The sequence below is a fragment of the Chinchilla lanigera genome, unplaced genomic scaffold, assembly GCF_000276665.1.
Source record: "Chinchilla lanigera isolate Chin_1 unplaced genomic scaffold, ChiLan1.0 scaffold00013, whole genome shotgun sequence".
Taxonomy (NCBI): Eukaryota; Metazoa; Chordata; class Mammalia; order Rodentia; family Chinchillidae; genus Chinchilla; species Chinchilla lanigera.
The window spans coordinates 30965349-30990209 of record NW_004955414.1 but is presented as its reverse complement, the minus strand read 5'-3'; the positions used below and the strand labels follow the sequence as shown (position 1 = coordinate 30990209).

Genomic DNA, 24861 nt, shown 5'->3' with positions numbered 1-24861 from the left:
AACTTTATATATGCACAAACCCATGCCAAACACTCACTCATTCACTCAGAGTGCCCTTGGAATTTACCCAGGAAGGGGCCTTTCTAGGATTAGTTCAGGACCATTGCCATTGGCTATGATGGTGAACTGACCTTCTTTCCAGCCCACCTGGAAAAACTCAATATTCTGTCTCTCTAAATCACTCAAATCACAGCTTCTTAAAGAGGTCTTTGTCTTGGCAGTTTCTATTTTCTTCCTTAATTTAGTATCATTCTTTGCCTCACTAAAAGTTTGCATTTATGGGATATGAAGGGTGAATTTACCAATCTGAACTTGTGTGGAGCAGGAGGACCCAGAGCATAGGGACTAGGCTTTCTTTTGGTGCCTGATGTGTGCTGTGACCTCCTGGACTTCTTGTAATTCTCATTGGGGTTTGCCAGTAAAGCTTCTCAGGGCAGTGAGCAAGCAGTTGGCTCCAGGTGCACAGTTGTAGGTCTAGGCTTCTTCTTGCTTTGTGTGAGAAATTCTCTCGTGAATTCGTAAATGTTTCACATGCTCTTGAAAGGAAAAGAAATCTCCTTGTAGAGCAGCAAACTATTCTGTATTATAACTCAGTTCTGGGCTCTGATAGACGCTTGGCCATTCGAGATTGAAGGTGCTGTGGGAGGACACAGCTCGGAGGAGGACTGCTTGCCTGGAAAGCGTGAGACCCTTGGTCTAATCCCCAGCACTACAAAAGCAGTGACAAAATACACTTAATCATGTTATTTTCAAAGGTGAATGGAGCAGAATGAAATAATACTGGATATCTAGATTTTAAAAATTAATGTAACAAAGTTAACTTGCAGTTAATACACAGATTAATAGCATACCTTGTAACAGTCTATAGAACTCTTGTAATAGTCTATTAGAATTTTCCCGTCTCCTTAAAGCAGTTTTCAAAGTATATAATTTCCAAGTGTTAAGTTTCTGAATTTATACTCACATATACAGCCGTATGTATTTTTATTGCTAAAATAACAATTCCCTAGCTATTTTGTTTCATTAAACATATATTCAGGAAGTTTAGGGACACTTTCTAAATGTTCTTTCGACTTTGTGGCCTCTGATATTTGCTTAAAATTCGGACTCTAAGCTTAACTCAAACCTAGACTGTAAGTTCAAGTAATAGATGGGTTGTCATCTTTCAATGAAAACGGAAGTAATACTGAGAGATGTTTTCTGTCAAAAGATTCAATACAACAAGTGTTTGTTGAAAGCATCTTTCTGCATAGTGCTCGTCTGGATATTTCCATGAATTCCACTGAAGTTGTATATTGCACAATCACTGGAATAAGAAGAAGAATCCCTATTATGCCTTTGCGGAGCATGTGTGGTTGACAATACTACACTGCTTACATTAAACCATACTGTTAACTCAGGTATTAGAAGTTCAGGATGGGATAGAGCTCCTTTCTAGGACATTAGTGGTAGCTATTAAGGCAGGAGCGAGAGGCCAATTTTCATAGGCAAAGTAGTTTTTTTGTTTTTTACTGACTGCCTAATTATGGATGGTGATGTTCTGGGCATAGTTTGAATAGTCATAAGAGCCTTAGAATAACACAGACTGGGATATAAGGGAGAAAGGAGGTGAAATGGGGGCAGGACTTTTCCAAATTAAGCTTTCACAAAGGAGCCTGCATACTGCAAATCTGTGTCATATTAAAAGTCACAACAACAATTGATGTCTATGCAGACATCACGTCCAACAAAAGTAGCTTCAATCTTTGGTCTTCCTAGATAAGCCCCATATTCCCAAGTCTTGGTTCATCTGATAAAACATTCCAAGTTTAACTCAGGATGTGCCCATTCATTCTTCAGTGTACTTGTTCAGGAAGAGAGAAATAACAAGAAAAAGAGAGTTGGGCATACTCCCTAAAATAGTTGCTATTTTCCCCTTTTTATCTTATATTTTTGTACTATGCACTTTGTGTAAATTTTCCAATTCCCAGAAGCATTGCTTGTGCGTCCTAGATGTCTTCCATATGGTTAATTAAGTGTTTTGTAGCTAATACATGTTGAGGGGGGAAAGGAAAGGATCAGTACTGGGTGGTTGGTGGAGGTGAAATGAGCTGTTCCTTGGAAAAAGTAGAAATTAGCGAAGCAGGGGGCTGGGGATTTAGCTCAGCGGCAAAGCGCCTGCCTGGCAAGCGCAAGGTCGTGAGTTCGGTTCCCGGTACCAGAGAAAAACCAAAAAAAAAAAAAAAAAAGAAATTAGTGAAGCAAAAGAGTAAGAAGAATATGCTGAGATTCTGGCCCAGCGTGAGAGTGAGAGACACTGGGCATCTAGTAGATTGGGAGAATCCATAGTACGGAGTAGAGGATATTGGATGTTTCTCTGTACAGCCACCAGCCTCTCAAAATCCTCTGTGATGTCTATCAGTCTGCGTGAGATTAAAACTTCCTATTCACGATGAACTCCATCTTTTAAGCGAAGAAATAAATTGAAGCTGACTGGTTTTGCTGGAGGTGGAGAGCCGGCTACAACAGCAAAAACAGATTTCAAATGTTAATCACCTGTGGCACAGTAGTTAACTTAGAATAATATCAAAATGTTTTTGCATCTGACATTCTCCACAAACCTGTCTCCTTTTATGTGAATGCATGCCAGTATATAAATTGCTGAATCCATGTCAGTTGTAAAGTAATGGCACCGAGGGCGTCATAAATTACCATGGTGATCCTCAGGAGAAGACACTGTCGTGTCTGAGTAAGTGTTTCACTCCCAGAGTAATGTATGCCTTCCTCTGGCCCAGCAGCCAGCACATAGCCCTGTGTTGATGGATATTGTCAGCTGGAAGCTACACTACATTTCACTGCACAATAAACATGGCTGTCAAACCCATATAAAGTGAAATCAATTTATCCTGTATGGTCAGTGCATTTTAAATGAAATTAATGTACTGTGGGTATGGTGGCACAAAGGTAGCGTATTAGTTATGCATCTTGGGATCTGAGACTTCTCATGTAAGGCATCATTCTGCCTAGGCCTAAAAGAAGGGCTGTTTATGAATATGTTATTTTTGCATGGTCTTAAGAAAGTGGTTTCTCTGCCCATCTCCATGGTTTGGAAAAGAAAAAAGCCCGCAATATTATTTAACTCTATCCTTTTATCCTGTCATTATATGGCAATAAATAATGACCATATTTGTCAAATAATAGTGTGCTTTAATGTTCTAATTTATCACTGGCTTTGACACCAACAAATTTCTTTTTAATCAAGGTATCTGGTAAAAGAATAGAAGGGCCAGAGATTGATTGGACCTTGTTGTTTTTGTATTACTTCACTGAGCTGACGGGATTTACTTTGTCCGGAAAATAGAAATGTTGGCTTTAATGTATGTTTTGCTTCTAAACTTCCGGGGGTAGGTTTTCTTGTTTGTCCACTGGAAACATTGGCTGAGGCCATCAATTCAGTCACTTCACATCCTGCTGTAGAAATTCTCAATCTATAGGAAAATACTCAGGAGTTGCCACATAGCGAAGCATACATCGCTGTGTCACACCAGTGGAGGCCATGAAAACAAGGAAGGACTACATTCATTTATTCACTAAATACATTTTACTAATTAAAGTCCCATGTGTCAGATGCTTCACTGGATCCAAGGAATTCAGCAGCGAATAAGATTCAGCCCCTGCTCTGTCCTCAAAGAGCTTTAAAATCTACTATGCTACTAGATCAGAAATGGTTTCGTAAGGGTTAAAGAAATTCTTTTAAAAACAGAAAAATGTATCAGGACCCTTGAAATGAATACCTCTTTGTCTTCTACTTTTGTACATGGGCTGAAAATCAAATAATCTTTTAGTTAATGTGTATTTAGTATCTAGTTGGTGGGAAGTTTTGGGCATTCAAGGATGAGTGCAAGACAGTGTCTGACTTTCGGGAGTGCATATTCCTGGGGATGGAGAAAGATAAGAGAGAGACAGTCATGTAAAGCGTACATACGCTGGGACAGGGACCCTGAAAGCAATGGGGAGCTTGTGGGGAATCATTGCAAATGCTGTTCTTTTAGCCTGAACAGCCTTCCCACCCGTCTTTACTCCCCTCTCGTACTCACTAGCTGATTCTTGTTCATCTTTGAAACTCATCTGGAGCATCACACCTCCTAGGAAGCATTGATTGGCCACTCTGTCTGGTGTTCTCCTTGGTTACAGTGGTCTGTCTTCTTTTTGCTATATGAACTCTTTTGGACCTTTGCACTCCTTGCACCAGATGATAGACCTAGCTCATAATAATTGCTCAGCTAAAATGTTTCATTGACTTCATTCTTTCATTCACAAAACATGCCAACATTTGAGTAGGACTTGAAGGATTAGTAGGACTTATTAAGAAGTCTTAGGAGAAGAGTCTTCCAAACCATAGAAAGGGCATGATACTGTGAGAAAGAATTCTGTCTAGGGGAAACGTACAGTTAGAAGTGGCTGTTTTTTGGGCAAATAAAGCTAAAAAACACAGGGAAGAGCCTGCTTCTGAAAGAAAGAATCACAGCAGGAAAGTTTACCGTAAAATAATACCAGCCGTTACTTTATCACCACCTAGAATTTATTGTCGTGCATACAGTAGGTATATAAAGACATGCAGCACTACTTCTTCCCAGTGTCTTGTTGAAGGCTGTATCAGAAAGAATATAGAATTGTCATCTGAAACTCTCTTCTGCTTTTAAGAGGTCAGTTAACACAAAAGGAGAGGGGCCTCAGGGAAGAAGGGGAACCTGGTGGCAAGATGTTACTTTACCCACGTAATAATGCTTTACACCCGTCTTGTTCTTCCTGCCCTGATATTACAGGAAGTAAAGCAATGAATGGCTCTGCAGCTAAACTACAGCAGTATTATTGTTGGCCAACAGGAGGTGCCACTGTGGCTGAAGCTCGAGTCTACAGGGACGCCCGCGGCCGGGCCAGCAGTGAGCCACACATCAAGCGACCAATGAATGCATTCATGGTTTGGGCAAAGGACGAGAGGAGGAAAATCCTTCAGGCCTTCCCTGACATGCACAACTCCAACATTAGTAAAATCTTAGGTGAGTGCGGTTGGCACAGCTGATGGCGATGTTACCCCCAGTCCCCCAAGCTTTACACATGGAAAACAGGGGCAGAACAAGACTCCCGAGGGCAGGGCGACTGTGCTTGACAGAAGTTTGATAAAGCCCCACTAGCTGCCTTTGTCATCATCGCTCCCCCGCACCCTGCAACTTGACTATTAGGTTAGGGGTTACTGCATCTACCAGAGAAACTGCTGAAAACTTATTTGAGAGACAAAACTATCAGTAGGGCAACACTGAGTAAAAACTAGTTTAGAGATAAAAATATAGTGATGCATTAATTTTTTTTTTTTTGGTTTTTTTTTTTTTTTTTTTGGTTTGGTTTTTCTCCGGTACCGGGAACCGAACTCACGACCTTGCGTTTGCCAGGCAGGTGCTTTGCCGCTGAGCTAAATCCCCAGCCCCAGTGATGTATTAATATTGTGAACTTAGCAGCTGGTACTTGCTCAGTAGCCATTGTGGGGCAAGCTTTGTCACCTTTTCTTACTTAGTCTGTTAAAACTTGGAAGCTGCTGCAGTGTTGGAAACGCTCACTGCCCTTACAGTTTTTCGCTCTAGAATTCTTGGATTCATGCATACCACTGAAAGAAGGATTCATCAAGGACCGGGGGTAAACTCAAACATGGTATGAAATTCATGGAGTGCAAACAGTGCCTCTAATGATAACTTTAAAACTTGTAAAATAAAGCTACATTCACTTTAATGAGATATGACGAGTTCAAATTTCACAGCAGCACATTGAACGCATAGACCACAGGGCAGAGGCCCATTTTGTGGTAAATTGCCAGAGTGATTCTCCAGTTTCTCAGGATTAAACTCAAGCCTTGTTCTATTAGCGTAAAGCTTGCCTAGTGCAGATTATACAGTTTGGAATTATTGTGCTGAACATATTGAACATATTTTATCCAACATGCAGCATTGCAGTCAACATGTTTCCTCTTTAAAAAGCAAAAACACAGAGGCACTGTTCTGTTTAAGCTGTCACGATGTGACAAAATCTCAAAGGTAGCCATTTAAGAAGCTGAAAAACATTAGAGACTTAAACTGTGGTTTTAATTTTTTAAATGTTTTGTTCAAAAGCAATAAATATTTAACCTGAGTAAATATCAGTGATCTGGACACACACAAATACACATGTTTTTTCACTATATAAATAATTTAACTTGACTCTGAGACATTTTGAGGCAGTGACCTCGAAGAAAATTTAAAGCACACATAGAATCAAATATGGATAAAATGTTGAAATGCAGCTTTTTCTTTTCGTTTCTTCATTTTGACATTTGAATTTCAAAAGGGATACTAAATGTCATTATAATTAAGTGGAGTTTTATTTTGGGAGTTTCAGAGGTATGCATAGGGGTTTTTAAAAAAATTTAAATACTGTTTAAACCAAGATGTTCCTAATGGACAGACTATATTTGTTTCAAATTAAAAGACATTCCAAAAAATCAGTGCTACTCTGGTCTTATAATTTGATATGTAACTTTACTATCTTCAGATTTGTTTTCTGCCAATTTAGTAGCAATGTAAGCATTCAGATGGGCACAGACTCCCTCTGTTTCCCTCTTGGCAGCCATGGAGAATCTATATTATTGCTATGGAATCCATGAAAAATATTATTAGGAATATAGGAAGCATATTCATTAAAATGTAACCTTTCACGCCGGAGCATTCCAGGAGTACCAAGAACCCTCTGTTACCTTGGACTTTAAACGGCTGGGAGCCAGCAGAAAACAGAGAACCCTATCTGCATAGCTATTCCACACAACGTTTGCACAACAGTCAGGAAAGAACAGGGATGGATGTGCTGTTAAAGCAGGCCAGGATATTGCTGGCTATGTAGAATATTTGTATAACTTTTCCATTTGTTTATGTATGAAAAATCTCCACCGAAGAATAGCTAACATCTAGTCTGCGCAGCTGTTACCGCTTTATTCACCAGAGACACAAAAATGCAATTTGATACATGTAAAAAAACACATCCCTTCTTCGTCAAGTGTTTAGATCATTCTTTATAAACAATATTAGAGAAGTGAATACTTTTCCTTCTTCCTGTGTAAACCATATTAAAGATTTCTGTACTTGTATTGGTACAGCTTTGAATGGAAGTTTACAGTACTTGAAAGTGGTATATATAATTCCAACTGTACCTTCCGGTTCTAAAGTTATGAGTTCTTAAGTAGAGTTTAGTTTTTTTTTTTAAACTCCCCTGGGCCAGGAGAGACAGTGTGTACAGGAGATTTTTACATATGGAAGGATATCAACATCTGTTGATATCTTATCAAAGGTCAGCTTTGCTAAAGCCGCTTGGAGGGTGGAAGATGATTGGATTTCTGAAACTAGCCGAGCTTTTCCTGAGAATCCTGTCATTCTCCTAAGTATGGTCAGGAAGTTTAGGCTTTTAACCCTTTCGAAAGCGAGAGCCAGATCAACAGGGACGTACCTTAGTGTGGGAAATGGTCTTTATGTGACAAAGACATGTTCTGAAAAAACATACGGTCATCAGCCTTAAATTATTGAGAGAAATAGTACAAAACTACATCATGTACAGAACTGCTTTTGCTCTGTTGTCTAAAAGACCGGTTGGGAAGCTCCGTGGTATGTGACAACAGAAGCTGCCCAGAGCCAAGGTGAATGAAATGCCCGGGAGGTACATCTGGCTGTAACTCCAGTTGTTTCTGATTTCCTGGAATACGTTGTCTTGACCGCTTAGATACTGACGGCTATTTTTACGTCTAGGATCTCGCTGGAAATCCATGTCGAACCAGGAGAAGCAACCTTATTATGAAGAGCAGGCCCGGCTAAGCAAGATCCACTTAGAGAAGTACCCGAACTACAAGTACAAACCGCGGCCGAAACGCACCTGCATCGTTGATGGCAAAAAGCTCCGGATCGGGGAGTACAAGCAACTGATGCGGTCTCGGCGGCAGGAAATGAGGCAGTTCTTTACTGTGGGGTATGTGTTCCTGGACAGAGCCGACTGGGTTTTCCAGGCCCAGGAAAAAACCACAGGGTGGCTCCTGGCAGTGTGTTTGGGAGAGCGATTAGAGAAGGGCGGGGCTGTGACCTGCTGGAAGGGCTTGGCTGCGGAGTTGTCAGAAGTCACAGCCCGGAGGAGGAGGACGGAGGACGTGGCTCCTACTCTTTCGGACAAAGCCGCACAGCTCATGCCCAACTGACTGCCGCTTCCATCGTCCTCCAGGGGAATCTAAGATGCTCAGTGCCCACACACAGAGTTTCTGGTAGTTTATTTAGATCAACACACAGGGAGGAAAAACTGACTTTAAGAAATCCCCAGAAGCTTCCCAGCTTCTCTGGGTGGTGCTTCTGACTCTAATCACAATAGTCTGCTTTTGTTGTGGGATTTACCGCAAGATAATTGGCCCTGACATTGGTTAGAAGACCTTATTTTTGGCATAAGATGCAGTAAATTATTCTGTGGTGGGAGCAGTAACAATGTGGATTTTCTTGCTTAAATCAGAAACTAGACATGTTTTTGATATCTTCAAGTCTGATTTCATGTCATTTTGTTTAAAAATTAGGTAATAGATTTCTGGTATAAATTTCGACTTGGCTGACTGGTTGTCTGCATTCAAAATAGGCCCCTCTTAACCACAGTAGTTAGGATAAGTGGGGTGCGGATGCCTCTAGATTCCAACCCCCCAGGCCCAGCAGCACCGAGGAGTGGAAGCCAGGGGGCCATTGTGGTGGCACCAGCAGAAGCAGCTGGAATCAGAGCGGGGAGCCACTTGGGAGAGGTTAGCAAAAGAGAAGCAGAATAAGCAGAAATGAAGCTACGTTTGCTTCTAACCTGAAGGAGAACCGGGGAGCTATGCAGTGCCAGGGATTGAGAAAGTATCACCTCTGGGGAGAGAAAGAGAGGCCCTAAGGGGGAGGTAAAAAGCTACTTGTGCTTATAGATGCTCAAAAGATAACTCTGTAGAACAAAAAAGGTGTCAGAAGCACGTGTTTAAGAGAAGAAAATTAATTTGACATAATAAATAAAATGCAAAAGGCAACAAACCAGTGCAAGTAGACTAAGCCCTGGTGTGTTGGGGAGGAGGCTTTGCAATATGACTGCAAGGGTTCAAATACTGACCCGGACACCTACTCGGGCAAGTTATTTAACTTCCCTAGGCTTCTGTTTTCTCGCGTGAGGAGTGAAATGAATAATACCGCCTATCTGGTATGGTTGTTATGAGGATTCAGTGAGGCAATGCTTCAAAATACTTTACCTAATGCTCAGTACAAAATCCAGAAAGGTGAATTCTAGTATTACCATTTCTATTTAATATGTATTTATGATCACAGTAACACTATATTTCATATCACATTAGCTATTAATGAATTTATTGGTACTACGCTGAACCTTTTAGGGTTAACAAGGCTTAAGCCACTTTATTGTTTGAAGATCCCTGTATATTAATAAATGAAGGCATGCTAAAATAGGAATGTCACATTCCTCTGTATTTAAATGTATGCACTCTAAAAATACTTTTAACACAAAAATACAATGCAGTATAATTTGATTATTCCCATGTTAATTAGAGGATTTATTAAAAAACACCAATTCAGAGTGACCTTTTGGTAGTAAGGATCAAAGATTCAAATCCAGATCTTGGTTTCCATCATGCCAAACAACAAAGGAATTGTCCTCACTGTGTTTTCCCAAAATATGCCCTGTAGCCTACTCTGGCACAGTCATGAGTATAGTTGGTCCATTTGAACAAGAGCCCTTAGAACCCAGGGAAATTTAGGTATATTGTTGTGTGGTGTGTGAAGGAACTTTGAATTTCAGAGATCAGAAATGCTGTTCTTCATAGTGTAGAAGAGTCCGTCATGGAAGAATCATTGTGTACTGTGGGATGAGGCTACAGGAGTACAGGAAATGACCAGAAAGCCTTATTCTTTAATCTTCAGTGTTCAGGATTACCCTCTGCCCAGTTTTGTTAATACTTGCTACATAAAGCCAGGCGGTATTTCCCCTTGTGGATTCTATTTTCCCTTAAATAGTTATAGTTGATAGATTGTTAACTCTCAGGTTCATTTTTGGAAATTGATCTTCCTTAGATGTGAGGTTATGACAAGAGGAACAGGGAGAAAAACAAACAAAAAAATTCAAAGATAGCTATTGACTTCTTGATGGAAAGGGGATGAGATCAATTTTTATAGCTGATTTTGAAAGGCATACATAACTTTCAAGCCAATAAAACTGTGTATATTACTCAACATTTTTGTGCATTTTACTGACTACACAACTGTAGCTCATGAGTTAGATTTTTTTTCTACTTAGCTGTTATGAAGTGATTTTGTCAATAATATGAAATAGAGGGCATTTAGCTTGTAACTTGGATTTAACCTCTTCACCTGGCACATTAAGTATCAGAATTTTGTAGTAATCCTAATAAGAGTACTGTCAAATAGAAATTATATTTATTGAGATCCATGTAGCTACAATGTTGTCTTTTCCTAAAGAATTCTGGCCAAATGCGTTTACTTGTTTTAAACGTATTTAGCAATTTACTTTGAACCAAAGGACATTATTCAGGTACTAGAAAGTATTAAATTTAAGGCTATTTTAAGACAATAATGGTATAATATTTAATACTTACTGTATGCTATGTAGTGTGCTGAGTGAATTATACAGATTATTAAAAATACATAGAATTTAGAAGATAGGCAATATCTTCCCTATTATAGGGTTGGACAAAAAACATGTTCTGAGATGTTAAATAATTTGTCTAAGACCACACGGCTAGTAAGTAAATAGCGGAACTAAGATCTAAACCAGGCTTATGTGAATGCGAAACATATGCCCTTTCTGCCAACATACATACCTCCCAATTAGAGACTACAAATTGCATAGAGGCTGTAGAGGACAGTGGTTAAAGGCGATGGTTCTAGAGCCAGACTATTCTGGCTCAGATACTAGATTTGATATAGGCATGAGTGCATGTTAGTCTTTATTCCTTTGGACCCTCCACTTGCTACTGGAAACTTGCTGCCCCTCAGTTTTCTTATATGTAGAAGGAGAATAACAATGACAATGGCAATAAGGCCAACAACAAAAGTCCCTTCTAAAGATTGAATATCTTAATATGTGGGAAGTGCTTAGAACGAGTACCCAGCACATGGTAAGCCCTAAATTAAAGTAAATATTATTCTAGAAAAATAAGGCTATGTGCCAACTCTATATTTCATATTATAAGAATTACTTTCCTAGTGCTTTATGGTATAAATGATTTGAACATTTGCCATTCTGATCTTAATCCTAAAGGGGTTGAATCGAGCCTGTAAGACACTTACAAATGTAATTGAATGACATAAACTAGCTATATTGTCTTTAGTATTGTGCTCCTGTAAAGAAGCTGGATTATAACCTCCAATAAAGTAAGCAGATTGTCATTATTTCTGTTCCTTCCAGCAATATCAGCTGCAGAGATGTGTAAACATACAGCCTATCTTCTCATGCAACAAACTGCGTTGCCTTCATTTACACACTCTGGAAGGGTTGGAAGGGTTAGCAAACAATGGGGCTTTACCAACATAAATATGCAGTCCCTTTGCAATGGGCAGTGCGGAATTTGGAAACGATGCTGCAGTGCTGAGCTCTCTCAAGGCCAGTTTGCACTCTTTACTTGTCCTGGGAGGGAGGCTTCTGGCTGCCTCTGTTCAGAGCAGTGGCATGTACATACTTTACAAATATCTACAGGTTTTCTTTTGGTGCATATATCCATTATTTTCAAAACCGAATACCTCCCAGCTACTCCTATTTGTGAAATCAGCAGTGTTTGAATTTTGACTCTGAAATTGATCTGTAAAGGAAGGAAAAATGCTTTTTAGGAAAGTAATTCCTGATAGACAAAGCTGAAGCCTGCTGTCTGGATTTTTCATTTTGTTCATTGATCAGTCAGTCAATTGGTAAGGGGCTATTTGAAACCAGCTGGGTGCCCAGAACTGTACTAAATTAATATAGTATGAGGCACTATTTCTCTACACATGAGCTTTCAGAGAATGTTATAGTTGGAGAAGCTAGATACATATATGACTAGATTCGCAAACAGTTTGTTCCACACATATGCATGCTTACATATGGCACACATAGTACAGTCTGTGCGTGTAATATATAATGAAATGCCAACCTTGATATTATGAATGAGAAGAAGTGAAGCTCAGAGGAAGACAGCTTATTATGTACTAGAACCAACAAACCACGTGGGCATTCCTGAATTTTGGGTAAGTCAGATTGGCAGGAAGCAGATTTCTGTTTCAGTATAAAGGGGAGCACAGTGGGTGCTGGTAGTAGGGCAGCGGTGGAACGTTCAGATATGAAAAAGAGAAATATTCCCTTGCAGTAAAGCGAATGTAAGACAGGCAGGGTACAGCAATATTCTGGAAAGCCTTGAAAGCTAGGCTTCTTCAACTACGAGTAGGAATGCGCACTTAATATTCCCCGTTTCTTCTTGGGCTGATAAGGACAATAAGATAAGAAGATCAGCGGGACAGTTAGCTTACAATTTTGTCTCCACAGAATCAGTTTAAGTTCAAAGAGGCCTCAGATATTTCGTGTTTCGATGGCCAGCCACTGGCGGAGTCCTCTCTGTGGTCTGCCTGGGCCCTCTAGGGCTGATCACTGCCCGCCTCCCATGAGCAGTGATTCCTTTGAGGAACATCCCCTAATGCCAGAGAATTACTGACTCCTCACTGAGCCAGAATTTGCCTCTTTGCTCCTTTGTAGGCTGGTTTTTGTCCTCTTCTTCAGTCTCTCCTAGAACAAACCTTCCCTTATGAATGAGGCAGTCATTCTGAAGACAGTTATATTCATCTCTTTCTCCATCCTCTTCCTCCCGTACTTCCTCTCACTGCATCTTTCTTCCTCTAGAATGCGTGACTTAGGTTTTGCATTTGTTTTCCCTCTTATTCACTTGTTCCATGTAGTCAAGGGATACTTAGTGAGTGCCTCCTCCGTGGCAGGCACGGTGCAGCCTTTGGAGCAAGTTATGTCAGTAAGAACTCTGGTCCTCCTGAAGTTTATGTCCCAGGGATAGAAGTTAGGCACATAATCAATACATGAATATAAAATAGTGATAAACGCCTTAGAACAAAGTAAAATAGGAAAGAGGTAGAGAGTTGTAGAGAATGGAATATAACTTTAAATAGAACAGCCACAGAAAACCTCACTGTGATGCTTTAAAAAAAAAAGAAAAGGGAAAACCCCGAAGTAGCGGAGGGGGTGAGCTGCGCAGACCTCTGAGGGAGGTCTGGGCAAGCGCGCAGGTCTGGGGGAGAGACTGTGCCTGGCTTACTCAAGAACATAGAAGCCACAGTGACAGAAGCAAAGCAGGATGGGAAGGTGGGAAGATTAGTAGATGTCAGACAGTAATGGGGAGCCCAACTGTAAAAAGTATTGTAGGCTGTTGGGAAAGCTTTGAATTTGATGCAGGGTGAAATGGAAAGGCATTGAAGCTTCACAAGCAGAAAAGTCCTGTGCTGTGACCTAGGTTCTGAGAGGATCATTCGATCCCCTGTATGAGACTTGCCTGAAGGGAGAATGGCCTGCAGTTATAATTAACCATATTACAGTTGCAAGTAGTTTGGACCAGGTGTGTAGGGGTGAAGGTGGTAGGAAGTGGATGGATTCTGGATATATTCCCGAGGGAGGACTAACAGGATTTATTGATGGATTGGATATAGGATTTAAAAGAATTGTGGTTGCAAAAAATTGGCCTGAGCAACTGGAAAAATGAAGCTATCATTACCCAAGATATCAGGATGGCCATGGGAAGAGTAGCTATGAGGGAGCATAGTCACAAGCTCAGTTTGGAACCTGGAAGTTTGAGATGGATTTTAGGCCTTCAAATAAAATAAAGGTTACATGCCTGAGCCTGGAATTGAGGTACTTAACTAGAGATATAAATTTGGGAGTTATTAGCACATAGATAATAATTAAAGCCACTGAACTGGACAAAATCTACAAGGGAACAAATTTAGACAGAAAGGAAGATGTGAGTGGACTGAGCCTTTTGGGTATGTAAGTGCTTATTCAGAGGGATGAGAAGGAGACAGCAAAAGGACTTAAAGGCGCAGGTAACGAGGTAGTAAGAAGTTGGAGGGTGCAGTGTCTTAGGAGAGAAGGAAAGGAAATGTATCAGCAAGGAGGAAACTGATCAACTGCATTAAATGCTGCTCCTGACATAGGTTAAGCAAATGAGGACCAGAAATTGACTCTGAGACTTAACAGTAAAGAGATCATTGGTGGCCAGATCGTAAGCTCTTTTGTAGTACTGAAAATGACTGAAATGGATTTGAGGAAGAATTAAAAAAAGTGCAGACATAGCCTTTCAAAGACCTTTGCTTAAGGAGATCAGAAAAGTGGAGCAGTAGCTAGAGGCAGATATAAGCTGAGAAAGGGTTTTTGGGTTTTTGTAGGAGCAATTATAGCCTCTTTGGTGAGAATGAAATAGGAGGGGTGAAATTGATGATATAGACAGAAGAAATGATTGCTGGAGGGAACCTTCACAAGACCAGATGATTCTAGTGGGCAAGTAGAAGACTCAGCCTTATGTTGGGTTATGAACCAATTCAAAGTAGAAGGTGTGCCCAGAATGAAAGCTCAGATACAGCACGCAAGTTCACATGAGAGTGGATGCGTGTTGAAAGCTTTCTCTGACTGCTTCACATGTCTCCATGGAATGAAAAGACAGCTAAGAATAAGAGACTGGAAGAGAAGATGTCGGACATTTGGAGAGTTGAGAAAGTATGAATCACTGCGTTAGGGAACAGAAGTGGAATATAATGCTTGGATGGAACTGGACACTGATTGGAAGTTCCTTCTCATGAACTCAGAGAGTAGTGAGCATGACAGTGTGTTTTCTCCAGCTAAGTTCATCTGTGAGATGAACAGAGTAGGCATAGAGTTGTGTTTACCTGACATCAGAGTTTTTCAGAATAAGATGGTAGAGAGTATGTCAGAGAGGGCGAGTAACCACAGAGTTTATGTTGAGTGAAGCGATCACTGAGGGCACAAGGAAGTGAGAGCGGTGAATGTAGGTGGAAGGTTCAAGACATTATAGGTCCCCGTGGGGTGGGAGAATCATTGATTCCCCTCTTAGGTTGGAAGAATCATTAAAGGAGCAAATTAGAAAGATAAGATGTGATAATCAGGGCCGGGGATGTAGCTCCGTGCCACAGTGGCTGCTTAGCAAGCACAAAGTTGTGAGTTCGATTTCTGGTACCGAATAAATAAATAAATAAAAAGGCCAAGGTGTGGTGCTCCAGGACTGGAGTGTTTAAAATCCAGACAAGCAAGGGGTGACGGTTGGAGACGACAAAGCCAGCTGTATGGAAGATTGTCAGCAAGACGGAGATGGGGTCAGAGGATCACAGTATACAGGGAGGTCAAGGAACTGAGATAGCAAGGCAGTGGAATGATCATTGCAGGAATGGTGAATTCACCCAGAAGGGTGGCAGAGGTGACATCGGAGAAAGCAACAATGAGCCCAGGAGAATGCCGGGGTACGAGTAAGGCAACCGCGCTAGTGGGTGACACAGTCTAGTGACATGACATTCAAAGATGAGGATTTCTAGGATGGGGCAATCAAAAATAGCCTGGAAGAGTAATTAGGGCTGGAAAGGGAGCAGCGCCACTTCAAGGTCCATTGTTACTATGAGAGGTACAAAGGGGACAGCCAACTCTTAAGATGCTGGAGGTGGAGCATCGGGTCCTAAAGAGAGAACCAGATTTCAGTTGGAGCAAGAACGTGTAGCACTGAGGACCTGAGACTGAGCTCCAGAGGCGCAGGGATGATTTTAGGGAGTGGGGAAAGGAGGGAGTTGGGGTTAGAAAAAAGTTCTACAGAACCGAATGTTAGTCTTTCAGATTTTTTCTTTTTAGTTATTTCTCAGAAGACGTAACACTTTCCTACCTTGATGCCCGTATCTGCACACACTGTGAGAGAGAGAAGCTTCTGCAGGTCACACAGGACCCAGAATAGTGTTCTGCAGTCTGTTGTTGCCACTGGCTCCAAATGGCTCCTACGAGCTGGTGCTCACAGTCAGTCCAGCTCATCACTTCGTCATCTCCTTGGTGTCCTTCAAGACCCAGAGTATGCTTGCTGTCTGCGAGGTCTACACCAACTGTCCACTGTGGGAGAGGAAAGGAAATTAGCACTGCTACCTAGTCTATATGTGTAATGCTTTCCATGTATATTCTTACTACTTGACAACCTGTCGTGTAAGTGTGGTTGTTCTAAATTCTAAAGCTTAGATGAGGAGGGAGGATGTTAGTGATGACATTATCCTGCACAAGGCCACCTAGCCAATAACTGGTAGAGCTAGGATTTAAACCCAAGTCTGACTCTGGACCCTGAGCTGTCTTCCCTGTATCACATAAACTTCTTCCTAGAAAAGCCCTTTCTGTGACAAAAACCATCAGGTACAGCAGTAACCTCTCACTCTAGCGTTCACATGCAATGCAAAACAATTGTCAGCGACTGTGGTACTCTACAGGGCTGCGCTGTCATTTTCCCCACGTAGGGGAAATGTTCTCTGTTCGCATGTTCTCTGCGATGGTACCCCTGCCACTTCAGACGTAAGCACTGACTGGGGGCTTAACACAGATGTTTCTTTCTGCCACCAGAGTGGAGGTTTGTTTTTATTCTTGAACCATATGTGCCTCGGTCTAGAAAGTAAGAGTACAGATGCTTTATTTGCTTATTTTTAGCCTTTCATTACCAATTTAATGTCCAAAAAACTTAAACATGTGGAACCCGGCTTATAAGAGCTTGATTCTGATTCAAATTATTGTGTTTTCTTCTGATGGTTTGAACTTGCCTTTCTTACCCCAATCTTGATGTCTCTTAGAGAATTTGTGACATACGGAAGATTTCAACTCCTGGCTGTGGAACTTGTGTAGCCTTGCACAAACAACTTAAACTCTCTGAACCTTAATTGATTACTTCATCTGTAAAAATAAGGAAATTATACCCCTAGGCTTTTTATGAGGATAAAAAAAGATAATGTGAAAACACCTAAATATAGTTCTAGCATATAATAGGAGCTGAACTTAATTTATTTAGTGCACATGTAGGTAGTAGAATTTAAATTAAAAAATACTTCAAAGCCTTTATTCTTTGTGAAAAGAAAATGTACGCTTTGATAGTTTGGGTTGGCTTTCAGAGTTTACATTGGGTTGCCAAATTAGGAAATCTGTTAAATGGGTTAATATTGCAGTCAAAGTAAAAACTTTGTAAAAGCTTTCACACGTTACATTTGTAATGTGATTCTGTAAACATATTTCTATTGCAATTATGAAAAATCAGTTACAAGTTTAATGATGCATTCACTGCCTTGAGCAAGTTAGCATGAAATTTAATTTGTATTAATTTACTCAAAACTTAGGGAACAAGATGTATATTGTTGTTAGAACTGGATTTGATGAGAAGAAAACCAGTATTTTATAAGATGTTTCTATACATAGATTTAGAGTCCCCTGCCATCTATTTGCTTCCTTCAGGCAACCAAAATCCAGCATGAGAGTCATAGAAATTGGGTCACTGTCAGGTACTTAGTGTTGACGGGGTGCTGATGGGCTCTATAGATAAAGCAAACTTAGTAGGTCTGTGTATTGAATCTAGGTAACAGAAAGAATGATAGCGTTTGAATCAGGTGACAAGATAGCTTCAAAGTCTTTCTTGTATTGAGTGCAGGGCCTGAAGCAAAACCTTACAGCCTCCATCTGAAAAAACAGGAATAATAATAATATATATTTATATTACACTGACATATAATATAAATGTATATAAGACCTCATTCCATTAACATGGCAACTCATAGTTATTGTTTGCACTGAAGAACATATATAGAGATATTATCTAAAGATATTCCCCCTCTGTTTCATTCTATTTTTTTCTTTTTAATCTATACAGGCAACAGCCTCAGATTCCAATCACCACAGGAACAGGTGTTGTGTATCCCGGTGCTATTACTATGGCAACTACCACGCCGTCACCTCAGATGACATCTGACTGCTCTAGCACCTCTGCCAGTCCAGAGCCCAGCCTGCCGGTCATCCAGAGCACTTATGGAATGAAGGCAGACAGCGGAAGCCTAGCTGGGAACGAAATGATCAACGGAGAGGATGAAATGGAAATGTATGACGACTATGAAGACGATCCCAAATCAGACTATAGCAGTGAAAACGAAGCCCCGGAGGCTGTCAGTGCCAACTGAGGAGTTTTGTTTGCTGAATTAAAATACTCTGACATTTCACTCCCCTCCCCAACAAAAAGTTCTTAAAGAGCCCGCATGCATTTGTGGCTCCACAATTACATCAGCAGAATGGTCTTAATTGTTTCGTAAAGTGTGAGACAGATTAAGTTTTCCCTGATTTTTCATGAACTTGAGTTTTTTTTTGTCGTTATTGTTATTGTTGTTGTTGTTTTTTAATTTAGGTGAAGACATATTAAATATGAGACACCAGGACTTGAAAACTTATCTCAACCCATAGCTGTCTTATAAGTCTTATATTTTTGTCTTACTTTTTTTTCTTTTGGATGTTGATAAAGGTTTAAGTTACTGTTTTAGATGGGGTTAAACATTCTCACTCAGGTATGCTGTGCCGGCCTACAGGTTGTGAATGTGTTTTGATTCTGAATTACTTTAGAAAACAACTGAGGGTTTCGTGTTGTGAAACAGGACAAGTCCGCGGCGTGTGCAGCTGCATGTGGAGCACATTAAAAAGGCCTCGGAATTCCAATTTTTTTTTTCCACATGTAGAGTTAAACTTTGAATGTGCCAAACTTTTTCGTAACTTTTGAATCTTAATATTTTGAAAGTCTTAAAGGAGACACTGCAAAGTCTTAGACAATCTTTGGCATCTTAAAATAAAACAGCAAACCACACATTTTTTTTTTTTTTTCCAGAAAATGGTAAAGTACTCAGGAATCTGGAGACAAGATATTGTAAGGAATGAACAAGGTTGCCACAGTGCATGTACCCAATTGTGTTTGCCTCTCGACGTGCCATCAGTGTGTGACGTGTTATGACACACACACACCAGAGCCATCCCCACACCAGACACCGATGCGCGGTCTTCTCTTCCCGAGACCGCCTCTCACTACATCCATCTTCCCTTTGCCTTTCACCCTGACATTCAGTCTTAACACATTTTCTCTTAAATAATTTATTCATTCCAGAATGTCAAGGGTCCACTTACTATTTATTTAAAAACAAATTGTTGGTGGCATTAATTTAAGAATTCTCATTTTTCAACCCCCTTTCCCTAAAGAACTTTTTGTCCCTTGTCACCTCCTTCTCTGGCTAGATACAAAAGATGTACATAGTGATTTTATGTCCCCAGGGCATCTGGAAGCATTTCTGAAACAAGATACCATTAAAGACCTGTATTATCGTTTTCTTTAAGATGAGTATATATCTGGCTGCAGGGCTGTGCACTTGGGTCTACAGGTATGCTCTGAGGTTCACTGTGACCTCAAATCTTTTGCCAGAATTTTCCCCCCTAATTCAGTTTGGTCTGCATCAGTGGCATTTCCCCTGAATTCCATTCAGCAGCGAAGGTTGACAGTGGTTGACTGACAGGCAGGACAGTTTTGTAGCCAAGAAGGAAGCCCAGGGTTTGTGGGCCACGTAGGAGTCTACAGGGAAGCTGTCATGGGCTGGCACCTTTACATTGTGCTGCCTTGTCCCAGCTCACAGGTCCCAGGACTTCTTTGCAAAATCCCCGTATGTAAGAAGCCAGACCACAGCCTCAAAGCAAAGATGGAGGCAAATAGTCATGGTACATCCAAAGAATGAAAGCAAATCATAGGGAAGGAGAAGGGAGGAAGTACATTCCCTGTATGGCATGTTCCTACTGTTGACTCTGGACAACAGATAGCTCCTGGGGCAGCATACCAGCTCCTCTGGCTGTCTCCCTGTATCCGTGGCTGCGTAGGGGACAAGCCTACACGTAAACAATATGACTGGCACTTGTGACTCAAGGAGTACTCTGGAGACATGCTGCTGGCTGGGAGGCAGTGAGGTTCCATTCCCCGTGTCCTAACTACAGAAAGCTCTAGGGTGCCATTGGGATCTTCCTGAGCCCAGGACTGGTTGCCCGGGGGTGCCTCACTCACCCAGAGTGGTTCAGTAGAGAGTGCCAGTTAATGGGACAGTTCACCTCATGGGACAACCCCGAATCTGATCACCAGGACATAGGAACGGCCCCATCAGATTTCTTGAGCCATTTTGTCACTTGGAAGAAAATTGTATACCTTCGTATTTATTTAAAGAGTGCTCCAGGCCATACCTAATAGCAATAAGTAGGTCTAGCCAAAATGTCACTAGCTGTGTCATTAGCTGGGAGTGCTCTCTATAAGCTGTTTAAGGTACTGATAGGAATGTTTTGTTCTTAATATTGGTTGGGGATTGGAACTTTGTTCTTGTACATTTATTTCAAATGAGGAGGAGGTTATTTTTCTCAAAAAATGAGTATTTATTGTGTCTTACCAATTTCTTTGATTATATACCTCTCCTCCTCAGTGCAGTCTCATGTTTTTTCTCTTTCTCTTTGGCTTTGGCTTCTGCTCTCTCTCCCCTTTTTATTGTGTTGCCTAGGTAGAGTGTTGTATGGCTAGCATTGTATTGTATGTAATTAATTTTGCACAAAGGCGAACATTTAGCATAGTAGGTTAATTTTGTTTGTTTTTATGACCATGCCAAAATAATATTCTGGGCTGTTGGAGAACAAAGGACTGTTCTTTAGGACTGAAACTTGATTTTGCTTGTAGTAAGAAAAAAAAAAAACAAAAAACACACACACTCACAGATGTTGTTTCGTAAGTGTTATAAGCACTGGATATAAATGGTATTTTTTATCACTTCTGACTAATGTGAAACTGTTGTACGAAAACTACACGAACAAAAGTCATCTGTTTCGACTCGTGTGGGCTTGCCTCACAGTTGCCGGATTTGAGTCATTTTTATGTCTTGTTATTTCATTTATTTATGCAAAATACATGTGTGTATGAACACTTTGTTTTAGCTCCAGCTCTGCCTCAGTACTGGGGTTCAGTAACTTGTAGCCATGTTCTAAAAAACGAAAGGCTATTCAGGAATGATCTGATTGTAAACACCTCTTTCATTGGCTCAGATAGTCATGCTGTATTTGAATCTAAATTTTGTGCGTATGCAGTTTATTTTATTTATTAGCCAAGTTTGGCTCTAAATATCCATGGAAATTAAGAATGACAATCATAGGGATCACTTCGTTTTGTTTTCAGTGGGGCTTAAACAAAGTTTTTATGACTTTACCATCTCATTTTAGAGTTTTCTAATTGTGTAAATATAACATAGAAATAGAATTTATTTTTGGTTCACAAATACTTAGTAAGATATAAGTTATGTATTTCCTTTTTGTTTTCTATCCATATGTGTTGGTCCAAACTAAAAATTGACAAGTCACTGCACTTGCCGGGGACAGGAAATCATCAGCTACACTGACGGCAGCATGCGTCCTGCGAAACCCTTTCTTTGGGCTCTCACGCAGCACAGAACCCACTGTCCACAGACTCAGAGTCTTCCCTTTTTCTCTTCTAGAAAGCTGACGAATTGAACATAGTAAATTTCCAGTACAGCTGAGAGAATCAATTGGCTTTGAGAATTCACATAAATCTTCTAAGATCATTCTGTGTCCATTTAATAGCAAGAAGCATGAATGCCATTTGAAAGGCAAACATCTGCCTCTGAGATTGGCCGTTAATAAAAGCCCCACCACTCCAGTTACAATAAAAAATACTAAGGCACCTTCCTTCAGTTCCCTGTTTCACAGTATCATCGAATCAGAGATAAAAATTATCTGCATTCAATAGTTGACAGGATCAAGGTTTTCTCTGTCACTTGGAATAGGGACACTGGTAGACAATCTTCTCCTTAAAAGAAAATGTGGGCCATGTGGAGTAGGAAAGAGAAGGAAGGAAGGAAGGAGAGATGGGGAACAGAAAGGAAATGTTCATCTGTGGATACTGGTGTCGGGGCCAGCAGTTTCTCTACTTCACCAGCAGATTCCAGCAATGTCCTTTGCAGGAAAGTGTGGAAGCTTTGTTGTTTTCCTGAGTACCAGCGCGGCCCGTCAGGAACACATCAGCTTGCTTCATTTGGTATCTGATACTCTCCAGCCCTGTCCTCAGGCCCGATTTGATTTGCCAGGGTCCTGACACCAACTCACAGGCCAAGTTCTAAATTCAGGTGTGGGCTCACAATGCTATTGAGCTTGTCAAATTCTGACCTCCCCAGGACATTAGCCCTGCAGGTCCCTGGGGTGTTCGAACAGGGTACAATCACCCTAGGGCTGAAATCAAAGGCTGCTTTCTCTTCATGCGAAGCCAGGCTGCTTCGAAGCACGCCCTCCTGAGCCACAAGCCCAGGCACAAACTGAAAGTAGGGGTTGTTTAGGGGAAGCCCATCTCCCCTCAGTAAGCAGGCAGCCTGGTCATTTGAACAACACAGCTGAAGCTGCTGCTCTCCATTTACTCACTTTGCAAAGAGGTAACCTCTACCAACTCATTCGGGAAAGGAAAAAGAATCACTTTGTAGTTTCAAACCATGAGAGAAGTCCTGTACCAAGTGCCAACAACTGCAAAGAAATGCAGCTAGAGGAATGTATTGAAATTATTACTGGGTCTTCCATTCTAACGAGAAAGTGACAGAAATGGTTGCTGTACCCTTGACTGATGCACACATTTGTCCAAGGATTGAGTTGGCACTTAAGCTCACTTCTCGAAGTATAATAATATCATATGACCTCATTTGTCCTTTCACAAAGCACTTGCATCATTTCCTTCGGCCCTCTGCCCCTGACATGTGTTATTCCTCAATAAACAACTTCTGTCTGTTATTCCTGCCGGCCACGTTCTCTTTCTGCTGCCATATACTACCCAACATGCCCCTGTGCTAATATCATTGAAAATATTGATATGCAAACCCATCCCATCTTTTTCTTTGGGGACAGATTGCTTTCTGAAAGCTCACAAACAAGAATTTGGAATGCTGGCACTTTCGGGGCAGAGGTAGGGGAGGGGAGAGGAGGGGAGGAACAAGGTAGTGCTCCCTGCAGATACTCTGCTATCCTGAGTTCTTGGCAATAGGAATGCTTGAAGGCAACTCGGTGACATATCTTGCTCAGCAGTTTCTTATTCCTGAAGAACCACAGCATAAAGTGAGGCCTCAGTGCTGGTGCTCTTGGAGTATGGGGAATGTGCAAATATTTAACTGTTTTGTATGCTGCACATTGCAGGTCTGCTCATGTGCATTCTCCGTTTGTCTCCCTTTGTCATATGTGTTTTTGCTTTTCTGAAAGTGCAGTCTATTGTACCCTTCTCCAGCTTGTAGCAAATTAGAATGCTTAGCATTTCTGTTCATTCATTATTGTATTTGCTATGTAAAATTTTTATTATCCTAGACAAGCTTATAAGCTGTTACTACATAACTTATCTTACTGTAACTCTTTTATTTCCCGACATTGTAATTTGTTTGTGATGTATATTGTGAGATTGTATTCTATGTTAATTTAATCAGCACAATTCACTGACATGCTGGACTGACATGCTGGCTGCTGTTTCGAAGTGTAAAGTTTGTGTAGGGCTGTTGGGACGACTACAACTCTGTTGTCAAGGTACTGTGCTTTGGTTCCTATAGCAACACTGTGGGTGTGGCCCGTGAGACTCTAGGGACATTTAATACACCCTCAAGCAAATTTTAACTGCAGATTTTCTTTGTAGAAATTCTATGTATAACCGCAGGTACCTACTTGGCCCATGGCTGGTAACTATTTGGGCAATTAGAAAAAAAAAAAAAAAAAAACATAAAAACTAGTGTCTATTGCTGCTTTGAATATGTTTGAAAGTCTGAAAATGTAAATAGTTTATCAAAAAAAAAATCTTGTACAGTCCAGTGTAAAGTTTTTAAATGACCTTAAGGGTTGCCATCACATCTTTCTCACACTCTCCTCTCGGTAATGAAAAAAAAAAGTTTGGTAAGGATTAAAGAAACGGAAAAAGAGAGAGAATTGCTTCAGATTTAAAGGAATGGATCACTGTTCTTAGCTTTGTTGCATACACAAACCTCTTGGATTTTGTTGTGCAGTATTGCAGTGAGATAAAACTCAGCATTGAATAATCTTTCAGTGGTACTTTTCCAAGTCTTCCCCTCCTCTGCCTCATAATTAAGGGAAAAGACAAAATTGAAAGACACACTGTCTTTGTCTATCCTGGTGTATGTTGGCACCTTAGCTATTTTTTTTTTTTCCTTTTTGCACAAGGTGCTTTCCTGATCCGTTAGACATGCCATCCTGGGTGATAATGTATATGCCATGGCGGGGCTCAGGCCCGCAGGGGAGTGTCTATAAGAACTGCCTATTTATGCTCATTTACCTCAAGACTGTCCTCTCTACCCTAATCTAGTTGTCATCACTCCATCTTTTGTACTGCTGTTGACACTTACCAATTAAAGATAAATTTTGTTTTATGACCTCTGTGTTCGGCTTTGTCTGTGCCCTGCAAACTCTTCCCTCATGGAGCCCAGCGAGCCTGGGTTGGCCGCTGCCTGCCTGTGGAGCCCGCAGAACTCCCAGCTCCCTGCCGTGGCTCCTGCCTGCTGAAGAGAGCTCTGGTTGTCCTCAACCGTGCAGTCTGGGAAGACTTGCCTGCTTCACTGCGGAGCAAACGCTGCACAGCAGGAAATGCTTGTGGATTTAGATGGCAGGAATAGGAGCCAAGGTGGATTTTTGTCAAGAGAAGATGAGAGA

At 40.9% G+C, this 24861-nt stretch overlaps 1 protein-coding gene across 26 annotated transcripts in view; it reads left to right on the top strand.

Moving 5' to 3' along the window:
• Positions 1-24584, top strand: part of Sox6 (SRY (sex determining region Y)-box 6) — a 566848-nt gene extending 542264 nt beyond the window's left edge. For 23 of the 26 annotated variants that reach the window (XM_013511918.1, XM_013511927.1, XM_013511917.1 and 20 more), the window contains 3 exons: positions 4806-5039; positions 7800-8016; positions 17987-24584. In XM_013511918.1, coding sequence (XP_013367372.1) covers positions 4806-5039; positions 7800-8016; positions 17987-18290 — 755 coding nt within the window. In that variant the 3' untranslated portion in view covers positions 18291-24584. The remainder of the gene's footprint in view (positions 1-4805; positions 5040-7799; positions 8017-17986) is intronic. The other 3 variants (XM_013511915.1, XM_013511933.1, XM_005380343.2) reach the window with 1 other exon arrangement.
• The last annotated feature ends 277 nt before the right edge of the window (positions 24585-24861 follow it).